General features: G+C 34.8%; 1 protein-coding gene across 12 annotated transcripts in view; it reads right to left on the bottom strand.

Annotated features, from left to right (window-relative positions):
* Nucleotides 1-430: 430 nt before the first annotated feature.
* The window catches only part of zbtb20 (zinc finger and BTB domain containing 20), an 83,168-nt gene continuing 61,494 nt past the window's right edge, over nt 431-22,104 (bottom strand). For 4 of the 12 annotated variants that reach the window (XM_051892513.1, XM_051892514.1, XM_051892512.1 and 1 more), the window contains one exon: nt 431-15,026. In XM_051892513.1, the coding sequence (XP_051748473.1) occupies nt 14,491-15,026 (536 nt within the window). In that variant the 3' untranslated portion in view covers nt 431-14,490. The remainder of the gene's footprint in view (nt 15,027-22,104) is intronic. The other 8 variants (XR_007930114.1, XR_007930115.1, XR_007930111.1 and 5 more) reach the window with 8 other exon arrangements.

Genomic DNA, 22,104 nt, shown 5'->3' with positions numbered 1-22,104 from the left:
CAACGTAAACAGAGTAGGAGAATGACACAGAAGAGAAGATATTGCTGAATAAAGTCATTATTTTTGTTTTGTTTTTGCGCACAAAAAGTATTCTCGTTGCCTCCCTTCTTCCGATGAACTCTCTGATGTGCCTCTTGAACGATTCTTTCCATTGCAGGCTATTCTGCTTGTTTTCTCTATTCTTTTCTGCAAAAAAAGATGTAGATGATATGTAGAAACACACAAATGAAATCTCACTTTTTTTCTTCTGTTGATATATGGACATTGATATTTGCACGCAATCCACCAGGGGCTGTATTACGGAAACTTGCCGTATAAATTCTTGACTTAGATATTGCAAAAGTTCTATGGTTGCAAGACAGATTGTGAGTTAGGATGTTTCTATAATACAGCCACAGGTCCAGAAATAAAAACACAAATCATCCCATCCTTTAATGTACAGGAAAGTACTATTTTTTTTATTCCTTCATATTCAAACTTCACAAACAGAGTGAACTTACAATACCTCAGAGAGTGAAAATTACAAAAAAGGTGCTGGTAACATTTACAAAAAAATCATCCTTACTTTGCAACAATCAGTTATTCTTCCACTCTTTTTTTTTTTTTTTTTTTTAGTCTTTTGCATTAAGGCTTAATACTTCTGTATAAAGTATATGCAAGTCTTCACAGTTTTTCGAAAAAAGTCACAATATTATGTAACATAATGAAGCTTTTACGGCTATTTTCTGTTTAATAACAAATACACATCACTGGTAAATATACGTGAAAATACAGGGCTTACTGTAAAATGGCAAGTAATGATACTGTTTGCTGAAATATTTTTTTTTCTAAACACATTTGTAAGAAAGGTTACATGAGATACCACTGAAATAACTGAAGCAGAAGGAAAAGAAAAAAAAAGTAATAATAAACATACAAACAAGGGAGATCGCCTCCAAACTTTGGCACATCCCTTTAAATATTTTCACAAAATATATAAGGATTATTTTTTCTTTCAAATCATATGCATGGAAGTATAGCAAAAACCGGCATAAAGTGAAATCATGCTGTGTAGTAAGGTGCTAAATTAGAGATATTACAAGGCCTGTCCGTTCCAGACAGGTGAGAATAAGGTGCATTTGTAAGACTGAAAAGCATGTAGGCCTTTTTTAGGTTTCAATAAACAAAACAAAAAAATAAATTACAAATGCAACACAAACCAATAATAATAACATGACCAATAGTCTCGAGGCGACCTCATGAACTCATGCACTCCCACTGATTCAGAGAAATGTGTGACAGTCTTTTCCACAGACATGTTAAATATCGTATATGGTATGTCATATTATATATGTTTGGTGTTTCTTTTGAATATGGAATATCGAGACGCGATGATGTCTTCCAACGATGTGAAACAGAACAAAGCAGAGCTTTTATTCCGGGGATTTCCTAAGCTGCACTATAGTTTAGAAGTCAAACGACACAAGCTCTGTCCCTAGAACTGACCCTCATGCATACTGCTAAAGTGACGCAACAAGCTTGCTCAAATAACCAACATCACAAAAGCAATTTGGTTTTTAGTGCAAACACAACTGGCTGGCTTCAGCTTCTTAAGAAAAACAAGCTCACCAAGAAGATTACATGAAGGCACATACTTATGCTTCCTCTAACACGCGTCATATCGAGACAAACTCTGCAACACCACAAAGCAGTTTTAACAGGAAAGCCACTATTTCCAGAAACCAAAGACCACCACTATGCATGATTGCTAGACGTTATCACTCATCACCTGTAATTAAGAAACGCTTGATGTTCCAGCTTCACTCACACGTTCTTCCTTTATAATATGTCAGAAAAGAACCACTCCTAATCGTAGAGGTTGAAACCGGACCATGCCTTTTGATGTACGAGAAAATAACGTCCCAGAAACATGGCAGTATACGGACGAATGCTTTAAAGGAACAGCAACAACTAATTTAAGAAGCAATAAGTATACGTTTGCGCTCAATTTAAGGTCTCTGACACGCAGATCTCTCCAGAGAGTCGAGCGAGTGGGCCTGTATGAATATTCCCCTGTAAATATTTCATTAGTGTTGAAACACACACACAAAAAAAAACATGTCTTCATGTTTCTGGGACAGCCTGCCTTCTCCACTTCTTCTTTACCTTGTAAAAAAAAAAAGTACAATTATTGTTCAAAACGATCACAAGAGGAAACAGGAAGCATTTAATTTGATGTACCTACAACTTGGACATGTTATATGTATTTTCTTTAACTTTACAGCCTCAGCATCATCACACATCTTCGATGTTGTATCTGTATAAACAAAGAATGCAAAACACACTTTTTTTCTTAAACAAAATAGCATAATTTAAGAGCACAGAAAGCTTTTGTTGTTTTACACGGTTGGTTCACGTTTATGTTAGGTGTTCTATTGCTATTTATCAAAGAAGACCAAGAATAACTTTAGTGCAAAATTCTTTTCTGGTTTGAGAAGTGGTATTTGGGTTGAAGTCAATGAGGATTGCTACAGGGATCAACTGTGGTTTACTGTATGTTTAGTGGTTTCTCTCAGTGGTTTGCCTTTTGACATTTTATCATGCAATTACTTTCTTTAACATTCTTACATTTTATTAGATTTTTGTGGGGGGAAAAATAGATCTCTATGATATTAGGGTGATTAAAAAAAAAAACGGGGTCAAATTCATTTGAGAGACAGTTGAGTGTAGACAACCCTGTGTAGCTGAACAAACTGAATGTGTTTGGCTGGAACAATTCTGTGTGCTGCTTTGTGTTCATGAAAGCCCTATTCAAATCAAATCAGAATTTGACTTGGCTTGACTGACGTCGCACAAATAATGTCTCACAATTTAAAAAAAAAAAAAAAAAAAAAAAAAACGTATTCTAGTCCAGTGTTTGACATATAAAAATAAAATAAAATGGCCTTGTACACACGCACACACACACGCACACCTTATTCTATATCTCTAAACAGCAGGTGTTATAAAGCAAACACATTTTTCACAACAATAATAGAAATTGGACAAACACAAATGAAAATGACAACCGCAGATTTTAATTTTAAGGTTGTTTGAATACTGTAAAATGTTTAATACCTTTACTACAACAGCTCCACATTTGCTCAGTTTGAACGTTTCAATATGAACTTCTGGAAAAAAAAAAAAATAAAGATAATGAAGTTTGTGAAAATAAATTATGTGCTAGTGCAAGAATAAAACAAGGCTTAAGATATGGCTTTAAACAGTGAAAAATACCAAATCTTTTTGAAAACAGCTAATGTAGTCACCTAAACAGCACAAAACAGCACAGAAAATAGGAATAAAAGTTATGAAATAAGCTAGTGAAGTATCCCATGGCATGTTACTACATTGTCTATTTGTCAAGGGGTAAATTCTACTATACTGATATGAGTGTTTCCATCCAAATACTCACATTAAACCTTCTTTTACATTGATTATATGATATCACAATATGTTACAAAGAAAAATGGGAATTTGGTCCTTAAAGATAAAATGGTGGTACTAATCTCACATGTATTTCCATATTCATTTGTTTGATTTAATATTTAATTTAAGGTTCAAAAATCACAGCTGGAAATTTTGTTATAGAGCTGTTCTATAAAGGTCAATTTTTTGGTAAATTAACCTAAAAAAAAAAAAAAAAAACAGGTACATGCAAACACAACAAATGAAACGCTTGGTCCATGCTGACAGATAAGTGAATCTTAACATCCTTTGCACGAAGCAGAGCAGCTGAAATGAGGAAGAAAGAAAAACATGATGAAAATCTATTTATCTTGCATCAGTGCAATTGCTTTCATTTTAGATGTTTGTTTGATGTTGCTGAAGCTAATAATATTGGGAGCAAATTAACTTTGACAAATCAAAAAATGGGTGAAACTATTTAAAGGAGTTTCCATCAGTGTTATCAGAGCACAGAATGAAAATGATGCACATATTTCACAAGCATGACCAAATTTCAGGATGTTTTACACATTGTGTTTCTGTTGATATTGACATAATTCTTTGGTGTTAACAGAAACTTTACAGACCTTCATGGTCGATATTGTGGATAAACTCTTTTCAGACTTCACAAATTTTTTTTTGTAATTTAATGAATTGCGTTCAAATCACTTTAGGAACTTTGGACTATTTAATTTGTTTGCTTTGTGCTGCTCAAGCAATAGTACATTTGGTACAATAAGAATGGTTAAAACATTAAAATAAAAGAATAAAGAAAAAACAAACAGGTGAACTATGCCAAAATTATTATGATATCATGCAAAGATTCTCAAAGCCTTTTAAAATAAAATATTGTTTTCTTGTTGACATGCTGTATTTGAAAAAAAAAAAAAAAAAAAAAATTAGTGGCCCCAAACATCCATATTCAAAGGAGCAGTTGTATTGCAGCATTAATGTCCAAAAAATGTTCAAATTTCAGAATAACGTTTATAACTAGGGCTTTAATAGCAGTTTTTGTGTTGTTTTATATTTCTTAAGCTAAGCAGTAAAATAAATGAATACATTAAATGGTGGTGAAAATCTCACTAGATTTGTTAAGCCATTTTAGAGGAGTGTTTAAGGGTGTGACGATTCCTCAATTCTACATTAAACTCGGATCAAAATTACAGACAAGAATGGTATTAGAATGATCGGATATAAGTGCTTACCAAATGAGTAGTGTCTAAAGTCCAAGCAAGCATCCACTGTGGGTCAGTCTAAATTCATTTGGAAACAGACTAAATCAAAATAGCCACCGAATCCAAACATTCGACATACATGGAGATAATAATATTTGCTACAGGACTGAAAACCTGTAGAAAAACTATGTGAAGAAGATTGCATGAAACGAGACATTTTAAATTATTAAAGACCTAGGTAAATTATCTATTTTAACTACACTAAACTATATGCACTAGTTGTGTAAATATGCCTAAATTTGCTGTTTCATGGTACTTCCATAGAGAGTTATAATGTTTAAATCATAGTTGAAAGTGTAGCTGAAAGAAGTTTCTATATTGTATAACTGATTAGGTACTGTCAATGAATGTCAGGAAAGATCTGCCTAAATGTGTGTTGTGTCATATTCTCCTGTCTTCTGTTTCTGAACATCATTGTTCCACATTGTAGCAATCCAAATCTGTATTACCTTCCACATACAGTCTGTAGGAATTAATAGAGAAGTCAAATTGTGCAGCTATGTTGGCTTAGAGTCCAATGTATCAGAAAACTCTTACTGCCCAAAATGGCAATTGTCAAAGGAGTAAACAAAAACCACATCTCAGATCACCAGTAACAGCAGGGTTGTCCATCATTCAGAAATTAAAGGTACACAATGTCACTTTTTTGTTCAAAATGAACAAAAATTAAATAATGAGTCAATACAGCATCATTCTTTCTTCCAAAACGTGTTTTTGACTTCACTATTGATGATTCACTATTGTACGCCTATTATAAGCGTTTATATTTTAGACCTGACGGGTTGGTTTTCGCGGGAAATTGTGTACACACTGTACGTCACTCGCCCGTGCGTGTCTCGTCATAAGCGTAAATAGAGAAAGAGTTGCTCCGCCTACTTTGACGCGTGTCTGGAGTGGGAGTGGCAGAGGTTAACGGTCACAACGAGCGAGAAAGATTGACACGGAGCCGCTAAATCTCCAACCTCCGGGGAATCACCCGTTTTAAACAAACGCCAAACAGAGGAGATTCTGCTGGTAAAAAAAGAGAGCAGGACAGACCTCTTAGTAAAACAAGAATCAACATTGGCTTTTTGGAGATGGCGAGAACTGAGGGATTTGAAATGTTGTAAAAGTGACGCGGGGATGGTGTTTTTATTACTCAACAGGTGAGTCAGGTATTTTATTGAATTGAGTTTGTTGTAAAGCATTATCTATTGTGAAGGGTCATTTCATATGGGTGTAGGTTGTGCTGTAATTTATTTTCAAGGAAGTACCGTGTCCATTAATAGCCGCTTGGCTTTTCCACCGTCGGGCCGAACGGTTCTCATTGCGTTGTCTTGGTAACGCAACGGTTTACTGTTTATATGAGATGTAAATAACGACCACGTTATGGAGGATGGTCAGATATTTCTTTTAATTTTATTATTAACTTGTGTTTACGTCGCTCAAATAGAGCGCTTAGCCAGCTACAGAGAAACTGGTAGCAGACAAGTGACCAATCCTGAGTGGCGATGTCACTTCACGGATTCTACCAGCACTATTCAGCGTGCCGAGAATTTCAGGCCGAGAACGGTTTGTAATCGTTTGTAAACCAGGCTCAAGTGGAAACACAACTGGAACCGTTCCTTACCATTCTAAGAACCGTTCGGCCTGACGGTGGAAAAGCGGCTAATGGGTAAAGCTACAGTAACGACTTCTGCTAGTCAGCTTGAGAACTTTTCCATCTAAACTCTTAAATCTCTCTCAAGTAGTGAATGATTTATTAGCAGCAGGATAACCATATTCATCCGCACAGTCACGCAGAGCCGAAGCACAACCAACACAGTGTTCTTCCGCAAAATGCATGCAGTTTTGTTTTTTAACCATTAGTGGGCCAACAGTTACATAGTGTACATTTAATTAAGGATGTCTTATAAATGCACTTAATCCCTCCATTTTTAGGGAAGTAGAATTAAAATGGAATAAAAATCAAAGAAATTCATAGTGCTCCAAGTCATTTTTGAGAATACATTTAATTTTTTTAGTTTAGATTGTAAGCATGTTATCATGCAAAAACATAAGGGAAGCATTAGAAACCATTCCATAATGCGTTTTAAAGTATTTGCCAGAATACTCAATATATTATATAATCAACAGATTAAAATTTTGATGTCATGAAATTTGTAGGCGTGTAGAAGTTTAGAAATGCGTAAAAATGTATACTTGACTTTGGTCCAACGTCAGATTATATTCCACCAGGAATTCTTCATTATGACTGTTATAGTCAGGCTTTGTAGTAGCAGAACAAAATCTGTTACACATAATTTGACTGCTTAATTATTTGATTAAAAATGCTAGTAGTTATTCAAACACCTACTGTTACTGATGAACTGAGGTGTCATGTATTAATCTTGACACATAGGCAGACAAGATTACATTTTAACAGGACAGATTGATTCCTTTTCGGTGTATACAGCGGTAGTGGAAGATAGAGAAAGCACAAAACATGTAGCGCACAGATAAGAAAAGTCCAGCACAAGCACCAGCATCTGTCCGGCCCTCACTCCATTCCTTTCAGGCCCTTAAATACAATCCACTGAGTGGCCTTGTTTCAAACTGTGGGTGTCGCTAAAAGCATGCAAACTATCCTGAATCCAAATCCCAACTATAGGCTCATTACGGGAGATAAACTCCCAGGTTTCAGTGGCCAAGAAAACGCTATCCTCAACATGCAAATGACATGAGCACACTTGCGTTTTCCAGTAAAAAGTGGGAATCGTGCTTGTGTAGTCAGCATTAATATTAAAAGTATGCCTTGTGTGATTAGTAAAGAAACTGCAGTATCTGTATCTGAAATTTCATATATATATATATATATATATACACACACACACATATATATATGATTCATCTAAAGATATTTTATGTTTGCTTGCTTCTCCTGTTAAAATCTGTATTGTACTTTGTCCTGTAAATATATGTATACTTTACTATTGTTTCTGAAAAACAAACAAACAAACAAACTCTGTCATCATAAATAGAGTAAATGCTTTGTCTTTGGATTTGAGCCTATGATACAAGCAGAAGAATATCATATAATCAATAGTGAATACCATTCAGAGCTGTAACGCAGAAAGAGAAGTGTTAGAAAAGTGTGTAATCACAAGCATGCTTACATATCTAACCTCTGGAGAAAAAAAAAAAAAAAAAAAAAGATTAAATAAATTTGGTATTGAACGTATGATATGGTCGTCTACCGACTACAAAGATTAAAACGGTTTTCATTTTCTGTTATATTCCTCAAAAAACAGCTCGCTTTGACTATACTCTAGTTTCAGTTTACAGACTTAGTCTGTAAAATCTCGCAAAATCACAGAACAACAATGACCTCTTTTCACATAAACCATTGCAATATTGATTACGGCGTACACAATATTATGTTGATTATGTATAACAACAACTGCTCAAAAGCATATAGCATCAACATCTTTGAAAGAAAAGATGTCATCTCAAGCAAATTCAGCATCTAAGAGAAGAAGAGAGGAAGAAGAGGAAAAAGAATAGGAAGAACGATCTTTTTTGTTGTTGTTTGTTTGTTTTGTTCACATATATAAATGTCCAATAAACTGCATACGGAAAAGGCAGACATTTTCAATAGGGCATTTAAAATATGCGACTTGTAATCGTAAAAATGATAAAGGCAGGTTTGGATAAAAAAAAAAAAAAATCAAAACAAATTTTTTTTTTTTATTAGTATTATTATTATTAATTTTAACAGGGGCACTTTGGACACAATATAACACTGTATATTGTAGTATAAAATAAGCTTCATTTTGGTGATTTCAGGGGTTAAAACACAATAAAACACCCTTACTTATTAGTGGTCCTTTTTGTGACATTTCAGATCTATTTTGTGATTATTATTGCTGGTAGTCCTCATACTTGCCTCACAGAGGGATCTGTCTGACAGTTGATAAATATGCGTGTGTGTTTCATTTTAGGCAGTGAATATTGTTTTGTTTTTTACTGTATTATTATTACAGAATAAAAATAACAGTATTATTGTGAGCTTTATTAAGCTTGGATCTGTAAAAAGAGGCACTTCATCATTTTTTTTTCTTCTACAAAGGAGAGGCATTGTAAAACTCCACATGTACAGTGTTAGGTGTTGTTTTGGTTACAGTACTATCTGTTGTAGATGCTGATGAACACATGGATACTCTTGTTTTGGATTATTTTGACCGTTGTGTAGAGAATATTACGTCTTTGTTTGCTAGAAGAAGGAAAAACTGCAAGTTGAAAGATTTCAGTGCAGCAATGTTAGATTGAATCTTACTGTTTAAAAACACAGATGGGGAAAATGGACTGGATCCACTTAGTATTACAGGATGCGCAATATATTTTGTACGTTACGAAAAAACTCTGAGCGTATACAACAAAACCAGTCATTCCAGCGGTTCCAAGTAATATTCACTCTGTCAAGCGAGCAAAACATATAAATATTGGTGATGTTTTCCAAGGTCTTTTCTGTGCCCACAAGCCTATACTCTAGGAATAGATATTATTTATAAATTAAGAATTTTTTAAAAAATGTACCTTTGTTAAAAAGCAAGGAGAAAAGAAGACTTACTGTAATAGCGAAGAGAAGGCTGTATCTATACTGTACACTGAAGAAAATCCATATGTATTGTAAAATTACCATTTTAAGCAGAAACAAAAATAAAAGCTAATTCTACATTTAAGAACTGTAAATATATACTGTAAGTAATGTAAAAAGTCTATTTGAACTACCCATAGAAGTGATCGTCATAGTGCTTTTTAGAACCCACGAGAACCGTGTCCAGTCTAGATGCGATGGATCGAAGACTATGACATTTAAGCATCTGAATTGTGTCTAAACATTTTCGTGCAGATTTTTACACTTTCACAAACTACACAATTTTGGCTAAACAAAGTCTCTGTGAAATAAAACTTTTTTTTTTCTTCCCGTCGTAGTTGTTGTTTTTCGCTTTTTACATATGAACAAACACGGAGTAACGGTAATATCGGACATTAAAGCCTCCTAGCACTTCAACACAAGCGAGATGAGACGTGAAGCCTGATACGAGGACCGGTGACACTGTTGCCTGGTTATGAATCTATACCAAGATGAGAAGAGAAATCAGCGATTTGCATGTAGCTATATACGTACGTCCTTCATAACCATCACTAGACAATCGTCCAACACTGTATTGCAAGGTTGCTTTTCTGTCCCCCTTCCCTTGTGTAAAATAAACGCAAGAAATTGCAACAGCACCTTCACAAGCAATATTGCATTTGGTTGCTTGATTCAAACATGATTAAGGCTATCCTTAAAGACACAGCTGATGGCCAATGCATCCTCTCCCTCCCCCCACAAAAGGATGTTACTTGAACAACATAGCTTATCTAGCAAACCATTTGGAAGTGATATCGATTTATCTGCTCTCTAGTAGCGCTCATTAGGTGCTTTAATGGTGGAAATGTTCATGTTTAGGTTGGCCTGACCCCTGACATATATGCTCTGGTATAAAGTTATGTTTCTGTGAATTCAAATGATTGAACTGACACTAAATTATATTGTAGTTCAAAAATAAGCCTATGCTGATAATGGATCATCAAACTACGGACAATATCAACAATTGAGAACCAACAAAACTATAAATGGATGAGACAGGACGCTTTCGAGTATCACCTAGAGCTGCACGATTCTGGATAAAATGAGAAATCACGATTCTCCCATGATTCTAAATAGACAAGTTAACAAAATAACATATAATTTACTAGAGGTTCTGACAAAATATTAATTACTTTGAATGAATTATTTTAAATAATTTTATAAATAAAACAATTCAATGACTCATTACTGGATGAATCAGTGTTTTTGAACGAATCTTTTGAATGAATGATTCAATGACAATACATTTTTTAACAGTCACTGGTCGCCACCTACTGGCGTAACGTTGTAATTGATACAACCGTTATTTGAAGCGCCAAGTTAGTTTCAAAAGGTGGTTTGCTCTATTTTGATCGCTATCGTAGACATCAGTGTTTATATCCAAACTGTAAACATTTATCTTAGCGCATATGTGATAATTTGAATATTTGTAACACAGAAATAACCAGTGTTGCCAAGTTCGCGGTTTTCCCGTGGAATTGGGCTGCTTTAACACTGTTGCCGCGGGTCGTTTTTTTTTTTTATGTCCGTGAGTTGAAGCAACTCCAAATAACATGATATTTAGCCCGTGGAATGCGAATTTTACCAGGGGAACCCCGTCAAAAATGCGGATTTTACCCCCGGAACGCGATTTTTACCGGAGGACCTCCCCTGAAACATGATTGGGCTAGTTTAGAGTAGCAATTGGGCGGGTTTTATTATGAAAACCTGGCAACCCTGGAAATAACTACTGTGTGGTTCAAAACTGCTCTCTCTTTGGTTTAGCGGCAGCACGAACACAGATTTGAATGTTCTGGTATGATTTTGTCAATAGACACGGGCAAATCGTTGTCATTAATAAATAAGATCTATGTGCGTGTTTGAATCGTGATCGCGATCTTTTTACGATTAATCGTGCAGCTCTAGTGTCACCGCCAAAAATCACCTTGATTATCCAAAGACAGGCCAAATGCAACCAACAGAACATTCTTCTCATTTCGCTACTCAACACAACTGTTCAAATGGTACGGCAAGCTGAAGCACCAGGTCTAAAAAACAAGAAACTCGATTCGAAATGACCAACAAACACGTACGCTAGTCTAAGGCAACACCTCAGACCGATACAAAACAGCCTGTGGCCAAGCTTTGCAGCATAAAATTGAGTAAAAAGCGACGTTTGGTCTCACAGCACGATGAATTCACCGGGACAGCATTGAGTTAGGCCAGATCATATCGTTCAGACTTAAAGCAAGGGCCTTAACAGCATCATGTTCCTCATGTTATTTATTGTAGGGAATATAGTAATGATTGTTCTTGAGAAAGTTACCAAATGCACTCCTAAGTGTGTAAAATAACATGTTGTCACTGTTGCCGTACCTGTACTGCATATTGCAAAGGAAGCCCTACAGTTCAGGCGTCACAAATTGTACAGCACACACATAGAGGAATATACACACACAAACATGTTGCACACACATGCTCATACAAACACATACATAAATGTGCTTGATCCCTAGACAGCACTAAAAGCTTTGCACAACGACCCTCTCGTAGAAACTTACTTGTTCTAAAAGACATTTATCATATATTTAGGCACACACTACAATTTTTTTTTTTTTAAATGTGGTTTTGTGGTTTTATGGATTTTTTTTTTTATGTTTGTTTTGTTTTTTTAGTTTGGTATGAATGAGAAGAAAACCGAGCATTTGCTTGAATGAATTAACTGCATCGGGGTGGTGTTGGGATGTGGGAAGGGATGGAAGTGGTGTAAGCAATACATCATTAGGATCTGACCAGGGATAAGCTCACAATGGTTTAAATATAAATAAAGAAGAAAAGAAAAAACTTGCATAAACAGCACAAAGTAAATACAATAGCAAGTGATGATAACAAAGCCAAGAAAAATTTAATCATCTAATAATAAAAAAAAAAGGAACAAAGCTACTCAAACACAAGTGAACTATAGAACCAAATATTTGATTTAAAAAAAAAAAAAAAAAAAAAAAAAAAAAAATGATTATCTCTAAAAACTAGAACATCTCTGGTAACAGTAGTGCACTTATTGGTTTAAGCAGTGCAACATATATGCAAGAAAACAATGCAGTCCTCTTATCAAGCTTTTAAGAAAAGATATTTCCTTTATAAACAATGAAAATAAAAAGAGAAAATCATAGAATTTAATTTCTTAAGTAAAACAATTCAACGTTTAAGCACAGGATTTTGAAGTAAATGTGCAAAGTAGCACTGTTTTTCAAACCTACAACTTATGCGACCAAATTCCAAAATGGAAAAAAGTCTAAATAAACTGATTGATACATTTTGTCATCATTTTAACGACACTTCAAAGGTGTATCTACTCAGATAAGTGAGCAAAATTGCCTGATTGCAGTTGCACGGCAGATGAGTCTTTTATATCCATAAAATACGTGTATAACAAAGCCAAATATGAACACAGAGCTTCTGAGTGACGTAACACCAAAAATACAACCTTCTTAACTCACTTCCCAAGTACACACACAATGTCTAGATATCGGTAAAATTGGGAATGTTTCTTATTGTTTGGAGAGCTTTCTCCCTGTGGTATATTAAAGTAGAATGACCGTGTTTATTTTATTGTGGTTCAGTAGATGTTTCTTTTTTTTTCTTTTTTTTCTGTTGCCTATATCCTTCCCCATCTGTATTTCCCATCAGGCAAAAAACAAGGACGGCTGTTTGAGCCACTAGGTGGGGCTTTAGGAACAGGAGTAGTGCATTTTAGTCACCCCACCGGCTCAAACAACTGAGTCATAGTAGTTGCCGCTAACAGGAAATACATCATTTTACGTATTTAGGAGGTTATTCCTGTCCAGTTCACTTTTGATCTAATCTAGCCCATGGCTCCAAATAGCTTAACGTTTCCCATGTTCACTGAGAACTAATAATAATTAGAGAAATATCCACATGACGTTGGATTCTACAGCTGATAACAGTCTCAAAGTGAGCACGTGAGGAGCAGCAGTTAACTTGGATTCTGGGCCTGTTTGCATACTAAAATCTGCCATTTTTTTCTCTTGTTTTCCTAAGATAAAAAACAGAACCATGGAGCAAATGAAAAGAATAAATCAATTGCTTGAAACTTTATATCACATTTCGTTTTGAAGCGGAAGAGGTCAACTAACAGTCGTCTTCTAAGTGGCAGTGTATGCAAAACGAATTGGAAATTATTAACGGCATTCAAAGTTTTTGCTCGAATACTGTCATTGATAAACTTTTTTTTGTAAACTTGACCTGAACCATTAAAAAAGTGTGGCGGGAGAAAAAAAATCATAATCATAATAATCATTCATTCATCAATTCCCATTTTAGTACAGTTAGTAAAACTGGCTTGTACCTTGACAACATCAACATCATAATCCCTCAATGCTATAATAATAAATAAAAACCCAGTGTCAAATTGAACAACTCTCCTGTTCTTATCGCACGTAAAAAGGCAAACATGTGACCATCAATATTTTAGAATGAATCTAGAGCCAAATGTTTTTTTTCTCGTTTTTTTTTTTTTTTTATAATTTTTTTTTTTTTTATAATCTATACCACAGTAAGCTTGGACGCTTATAGTGTCCAATACGGTCTACATGGGAAAAGATCTACAAGTTTAAAAAATTCACTGCAATGTTTATTTTTGTGCACACGCACGCTCACATGCACAAATACACATACGTACAAAATACCTCTACCATATATAAGTGTGTATAAGTAGTTTGTGCGTGTGAGTGCATGCATTGGTATGTGTATATGTGTTTGTGTATGTCTGAGTGTGTGCGCGCATGTGAATTTTTTTTTCTTGTGTGTTCTTTCGCAGGCCTTTCGGTAGTGTTCAACACATAAATCAGTATTTAAGGAAAGCATACATTTAGAGGCCAGTAGTATGGATCCAGCCAGTGGATCATTATCCAACTACACAGCCTTAAGGCCACCATCTTTTTTTATTCTTTAAGAATAGCAAGGACAAAAAAAAAAATAAGAAAAGAAAAGAAATTAAACGCTTCTTTTTTTCTAGAAAACTTAATGTGCCAGTGTCTATACTCATTACTCTTCATGCCCCCAATATAAGAAAAAAAATCTAGTGCCGTTTTCTTTATCATTTCATTCTTTTTTACGTAAGTTTTTTGTTTGTACTTATCCGTCGGAGACATGCTTGCGCATGTGGTCATTGAAGTGCTCGATTTGGTCAAACTTGACAGGGCACACGGAGCACATGTAGGTGGTCCCCTCCTGGCAGCTTGCTTCCGCAGCGACACCCACTCCGGTGCTTCCGACTCCGCCCCCTGCTCCGCCTGCTCCCACCGGCATGGCGAGGGCCACCACTCCCGCTCCCGGCTCAGGAACGGCCATCGGAACCGGGATGGATGCGGGGCCTCCGGCGCTTCCTGCGGCACTGACCCCGGAGACCCCGGTTCCGGTGCTGTGCAGGGCCATGTGGCGCTCCAGCAGGGTCTTGTGGGAGAACTTTTTCTTGCAGATGTAGCACTCGTAGGACTTCTCTCCGCGGTGCAAGCGCATGTGGACGTTGAGGGAGCTCTTCTGGGTGAAGCGTTTGTTGCAGATGCTGCACTGGTATGCTCGGACGCCTGTATGTGTAACCATGTGTTTGATAAGATAATCCTTCAGCGAGAACGAACGCCAACAGATACTGCACTGGTGCGGCTTTTCACCTGAAAGAGCACAGAGCACAGACTCATTAGGAAGGAACGATTCGCTAAAGCCTCTTGCATAAACCATTATCATATCCCTAGTGAAAAATAAATATACCAAAGTGAATTTGAAAATGTATTGTTGAAATCGTGTAATTTGAAAGTGCTGTCAAATCGATTAATCGTGATTAATCACACTGAACATAAAAGTTTGTTTACATAATATTTGTGTGTATATATTATTATATTTATATATATTATATATGTGTGTACGCGTGCTATATACACACACGTGTGTTTGAAAGTGCTATCAAACCGATTAATCGCATCTAACAAAAGTGTTTACATAATATTTGTGTATATATTATTTTATATATATATATATATATATATATATATTATACATATGTGTGTATGTTTGAAAGTGCAGACAAATCAATTAATCGTTTTGACTGCACTTTCAAATTTCACAATTATAGCCTATTTATACAAATATAACCTAATATATATAAATATAATAATATATATACATATATACACACCAGTGGTGTTCTGAAATGAGGAGGCAATGTCCTCAGTTTATTTATTTATTTATTTATAAATCAAATGTAAATTCATGTCCATGTTACACTTAATGTTGTCATATTAAATAAACATTAACATCAAAAAGAAACCACATACAATTCTATTTTGTATTTTTACTTTAACAATGTAATTAATGTTATATTTATTAATACCATGTATAAGTATAAAAATCTTTTAAGCCTTTTTTTTTTCTTTACAGTTTTTCCAAAATAATAACTAAGCCAATTAACAATTTAAAACAAAATTAACAATTTAAACAAATTATTTGTGAACTGATGTTCAGCTTTTCTTTTTAATAGTCAACTTAATTTTGGATCATCAGTCATCAATCTCGGTAAACACTGGTCATAGACATGAAGATGTACCTTTAATTTTACCAAGCTGACTGCCCATTTAAAAAAAAAAACAAACAAAAAAAAACACAGTCATCATGTGTTCAGGCAATTTCATGTTTGATTTTGATGTGACAAAGTGGGGATATCTAAGTAGCTGAGCTGTTTACTTACTTTTTATTTAGTCTTCCAATATTAACGGCATCATTTTGTTCATTCAGACTGATTTGTGAACGCGGAACACGCACATAAACAAGAGGCGATCGCACAAACAAATCATATCCAATCATAGCGCGATGGAGGCATTGCCGCCTCTTACGTGACTTGTCCCCATTCATTCTCAATTACCCCCATCAAACCCACCGCACGCTTTAGGGGGTCTGTTAAATCTCAATGGGCTCGGAGGTGGCAAGAGAGACGTGGTAACATTACCTGCTGGTGATGCTGCGGGACAGTGTTACTTTAGAAAAACGAGTGATTTCTACACCTTTTAATGTCACAGTTTGTAATATTTGCGTTGTTTTAGTTTTGTAGTATGGATTATTTTCTCATCCAATTTCTTTGAGGAGGCACTGCCTCCCAAACTTTAATGTTAGATGCGATTAATTGCAATTAATCGATTTGACAGGACTATTTGAAATACATTTATTTTATGCGAAATACACCACAAATACATTTACATATTTATGTAATTAATATAAATACCCTGCAATTGTACTTTTGGTATACTAAATGGATATACTTAAAGTCTGCTAAACTGGAACAACTAATTTTGTACTTAACGCACTTTAGTTATCCGGAAGAAGTGCTGAGGTCCAACTAAAGATATAAAGATATATTTAGTATATTTGATTGTGCTAAAGTGGAACTATTGCAAGTATACTTTAGGTACACTTTAAATGTCTTGCATTTAAAGACTGAAATTATACAGTGACCATATTAACAGTGATATTAAAACACATTTGGGCTTAATATTAAGAAATGTGCCTTGTGCAATAAAGAAATACTCCAAATAAATTTTAATTCTAAGATTTATATCAGTAAGTCTCAAGCGATATGTCAGTAAATATGTTAATGGATTTGTACTATACTTAGTATGAAATAAATGTATTTTAAGTATTCAGTAAAGTATTTTACACTTTTATTAAGAACTAATATGTCTGCATTTAGATTTTTAATAACACCTCTCAAACTCTTTGTGAACCTTTTCACACAAAATGTGACATAAAATCTGTTCATAACATTTTAAATGACAAAATAATAGTTGAATTGTTGACAAAGAAAGTACAGATTGTTCCTGTCATTCTTGCTTTTTAAAACATCTGTAAGTTTTGCTGAAAAGTTGCGTGCAGGTTACTAATGTTGCTAAATTTATTAATCTTAATTATGGAATTAATTAGTGCTGTGGTTGCCTAGCAACAGTAATGTAAAATTTTGAAATCTGAAAGCCCAGCACAGCCAACATGTTTAAGCTACATTGACATTTCATACACGTTCCTCTTCTCATCAGGATCATGTTTTGCACCAGTGATGTCTATGAAACTAATCTAAAGTTACATAAAGCGTTTAGATAACACTTTACTTAAAACCTTTATAAATAATGCATTATAAAAGTATTTTTAATGCACTAATTATGCCTTGTAATGTGCCTTATAATGCATTGTATGGTCTCATGAATACTGGTAACCACAGTATAACACATTATAATACTTATCTATTCTTTAGAAAGTATAATGCATTAAAACACATGACAAACAACCAGTTTCAAATGTAACAAGGAATCTGCAAATGCATTTTAACTTTGGTTACAATTATTTATATATAAAAAAAGGATTATAACGTACATTATGAATACCTTTATAATGCATTATACATGAATTACACAAGTGTTACTGATCTAGATGTGGTTCTACCTTATGTACTTTGCCTCAGAAAAATATCAAAATGAATATTGATTTGATGATACTGATGAACAAAATCTGAAAACATGTTTATCATAGAAGAGTATTTAAGTCATTGTGTATGAATTACATTTTAATACATGTTATATATTTTTTTAAATGAATAGACCCTGACTCAAACTATTTATGTTTTCATTTAAATTAGATTGAACTGAAAAAAAGTGGAAGTTTAGACATTCTTCATGGTCATTATTACCATCAGGAATCACATTAAGCTTGTAGGGCAGTAATTTCTACATGGTATTTAAATGAAAATTGAAATTTTGAGAAGCACTGTTAGCATTAATAGCCTAATTAATTAAAAATAACTGCAACTGTGTTGTAATTTTACTATGCATGTTGGTCTGCTGGTACAAACTAGCGTAGGTCTGTGCCATCAATTTACAGAACATATGAAATACATTATTTAACATAAAAGAAACGGAAAATAAGAAAAGTGAATTTACAAAAAAGTAGAAAAAATAAAGAACTATGGCAGAAAAGTAAAAAGAACGGTGCAAAAAAAGAAAATGTATAGTGCTGTTCCTTTCTGAAATGAAAAATCAGTTTCACCAAATTATGGTGTCACTTACAGTAATTCGATGTAAATTTTAATTATACTTAAAAAATATTGGAAACTCTGCAGTATACAGTAGCTATATCATTTCCATTGAAAGGCCATTCATGACCATTTATTTACATTTTTATGTTCTTGGCAGCCACAATCTTTTAGCCCCCAGGCAAACATCTGTTGTTATTGTAAAATATATTTTGTGCTATACTGTATGATAAAAGCTGTGCTTATGGCAGCATCAAGGATCAAAGTCAGATTTTTTTGATAAACATATAAGATTACACAGACTACATTTTGTCCTGAAGACAGATCATTATTGCATAGTAATGTACTTCAGCAGTTCACAGTGTCAAATTTAATTATCTTATTTAACTTAACATTGCCACATTGAATGCACTTTTGAGGTCTGGGTACTTTACTGTGCGAGACCAATTTGTTCTGCTGCTGCTTCAGAACTGTGTGGCTCAAGACAAGGGTTCAGAATAGTTCGCAAAATCAGTCTCCTGTCCAGAAGAAGTAACTCCAAAACAGTTACTAGAATCACAAGTGGACATTTCACCCCAGGTTTCTTAACTCTTTCCCAGCCATTGACTGGATTTTCCATCATTTATGACACAACCCAGGTGGGGGGGAAAAAAAGTACATTTCTATAATGTACTCAAAGAGCTCTATTTTCGTGCACTAATTTTGTACTTAATGTACTAAAAATTCTTCTTTAGTACTTCTTAAGATAATCTTAAGAACATCTAAGTGTACTCAACTGTGCTATTTTGAGACACCATGAAATATGAACTAAAATCTAAAAAATGTATTTAGATACCACTTATAGTACACTTGAACCCATAGATGTTCTTAAGATTATCTTAAGAAGTACTAAAGAAGAATTTTTAGTATATTAAGTACAAAATTAGTGCGTGAAAATAGAGCACTTTAAGTACATTATAGAAATGTACTTTTTTTTTCACCTGGGAATGTTTCCCTGACACTGATGACTTTTTCCAGCAAGCACTGTTATATGATAGGGGGCGCTGTTACGCATCTTCTGAAAAAGTACTGCCTCTCCGAATCCAAAAACAAGCGAGTAAGAAGATCTGTGTAAACCAGTGGTGTTTCCCAATTCGCCTACTTATACTACACCCTAAAAGTATGTACTCTTTTTGTGAAGAATAAGTACATACTTTTGAGTGTGTAGCAGAAGAGTAGACAAGCTTTGGGACATTCTTTGACACTGTCGCATAGTTACACGCATCCAGTAACTGTAAACTGGCCTGTCAATCATCTTGTCAGTTAAAATCCTCCACATTTCATTTATTTTAATTTCCTACCATATTGGAGAGAAAATAAGTAGCACCATTATCTGCCAGACGTGGGTCTTTCATGTGGAGACTCTCCTCGTGTATTTGCATAATGATGCATTTAAAAGTTAATAGCCAAACGGATCTTTATAAAAGTCCACATTGTTGTTGCAGATGAAATATAACACGGATAACACTAAACATTTTTTTTTTTTTTTTTGTTGTACCAGGTTAAAAGTTGATTATTAATCACTCAGTTCCCTTTATCTAAACCTCTGTATTTAACCGTCGGTTGCACCCACCCACCATGTTTGTACTTTTTACTTGTGTTTGTAGTTCTGAACTGAATCCTCCAAAACGCAATGGGTTGTGGGCAATATTAGTTGTTATAGTGTGCACGGATCCACACTTCAAAAATCGACTGGAAATAGTAGACCATCCGGGGACTTTTGTCATACACTTTTCAACATACTATGCTTTGGGACACACTTATTGTATTCTCACATACTATTCAGGATGTATAGTATGCACATTGGGATGCAGGGCAGGGCTGTATCCCAAATCACATACTTCCCTACTATATAGTAAGTGAAAAACCGTATGTAACAAAAGAAGTATGTCCAAATTCACAGTACTCATAAAAGAGTAGGCAAAAAGTACCCAAATGACCTACTACTTCTGGTGAGATTCTGATGTGTGCATACGATGGACACTTTACTATCCCACAAGGCAGTGGGAGAGGATTTGTGAATGGCAGTGAAGCGACGCAACTGATGCTGGTAGGTCACATGATATTAACAACATGGCGAATGTAGTACGTCCGATTTTTATTCATACTACACACAATCATACTATATAGAACATACTTTTTTAGCGGTCACAAAGTAAGTACTTATTCAAAATAACCTACTCGAGAGTATGCGATTTCAGACAGCCAAGAAGAAGTGGATAGAAGTTGTTCATCAAACATTCAACAGCATATAAATCAAAACTGCCCAATGTTAGCGAGACAAATGTCGAACTAACCACAGCGAACGAACAGGAAGAGGTATAGGACTGTGAAGCTTTTGGGGTGTCGATGAACTCAATCTACTCGATCTGCGTTTTGATCATAGTTCTGAATCTGGACCAAGTCTTTGACAAAAATCAGATTTTCTCAGGTTTTTGTTCTAAATGTTTTTTTATGGAACGACCCACATTCAAGTGTTGATAAAAAAAACTGAATGAAGCTAGAACAAAATTGTTTTATAAATTATAAAATGTGATATATTGACTGTTTACATACTGTATTCATACAACAAAATATTCTGGGGGCCGTGAAAGATTAGTGAATGTAATCAAAGATGCTGGCGCTGGCTGGAAACTTAAAAATAAAATGCTGGCAGGGAAAGAGTTAAGGATATACTGAAAGTTGGTTTGGATAAAAAGCACCTTCCTAATATGTCATTGATTCTGTGGCATGTCAAAACATGGGTGCAGACTTTTTCTGAGAAACGATCACGCCTATTTATATGTATATATATACAATGACAAAACTGGAACTAGCATGCATTTGCATTTGGCAAATAGCTTGAGTATATTCTGTGTAAAGCTTAGACTTTGCCTAAGGGAAAACAGCTATTAAGGATGTTTCTCATGGAGTCATAAATTGACCTGGCGATCCTGTGTCGACCAATGAGGCCCAAGTTCATTAGGTAAAAACTTTAATTATAGACCATGGCAGTTATCATAATTTTTTAAGTATACACAAGAAAGGCCTTTTGGCACTCAAGATAAAAAATCATATTGGTCTCATGGCTTGTCATGCCTCAAGAGGGTACGTACAGAACATAATAAAGTATTTGCTTAATAACTGTTAAATTATAGTTAATAGGCTGCTGATATGTGTTAAGAGCTTTTGCTCTTAGGTTTAAGTGGCTAGTCACTCACACGACCACTTGTACTGTATGCATTTTATAACAGCAAAAATCCCACTTGCGGTTTCCAAAGTGAGGAGAAAGGAACTCAACACATTTGTTATACCTTGCTACCTTAAAGCTATGCACTGACTGAACAATTATTCAATTTGTAAGTAGGGGTGCACCCACGCCATGGCATAGGGACTCCTTCCTTCAGGCTTGAAAAATACACCGCCTCACTTCTTTTCATATTCTGGTTCTATTGTGCTATGTCTGAAAGCCCAATAACTGAAGAATCATATCAATATTATTGAGGTCCTAACAAATGCTAGTTAAACTGGGTTGCTTCTAATGTAATACCTAACCCACAGAGAACAGCCAGCAAGGATGATTCACAGTGAAATTAATAATTGCTGCCAATTATCCATCTAGAATCAAAAGCTTACCTTAATTGTTTCAGACTAGCTTTGCTGTA

The sequence above is a fragment of the Ctenopharyngodon idella genome, chromosome 5 (assembly GCF_019924925.1).
Source record: "Ctenopharyngodon idella isolate HZGC_01 chromosome 5, HZGC01, whole genome shotgun sequence".
Lineage (NCBI taxonomy): Eukaryota > Metazoa > Chordata > Actinopteri > Cypriniformes > Xenocyprididae > Ctenopharyngodon > Ctenopharyngodon idella.
The sequence above is the reverse complement of the archived record's forward strand: the minus strand, read 5'-3'. Positions and strand labels throughout refer to the sequence as shown.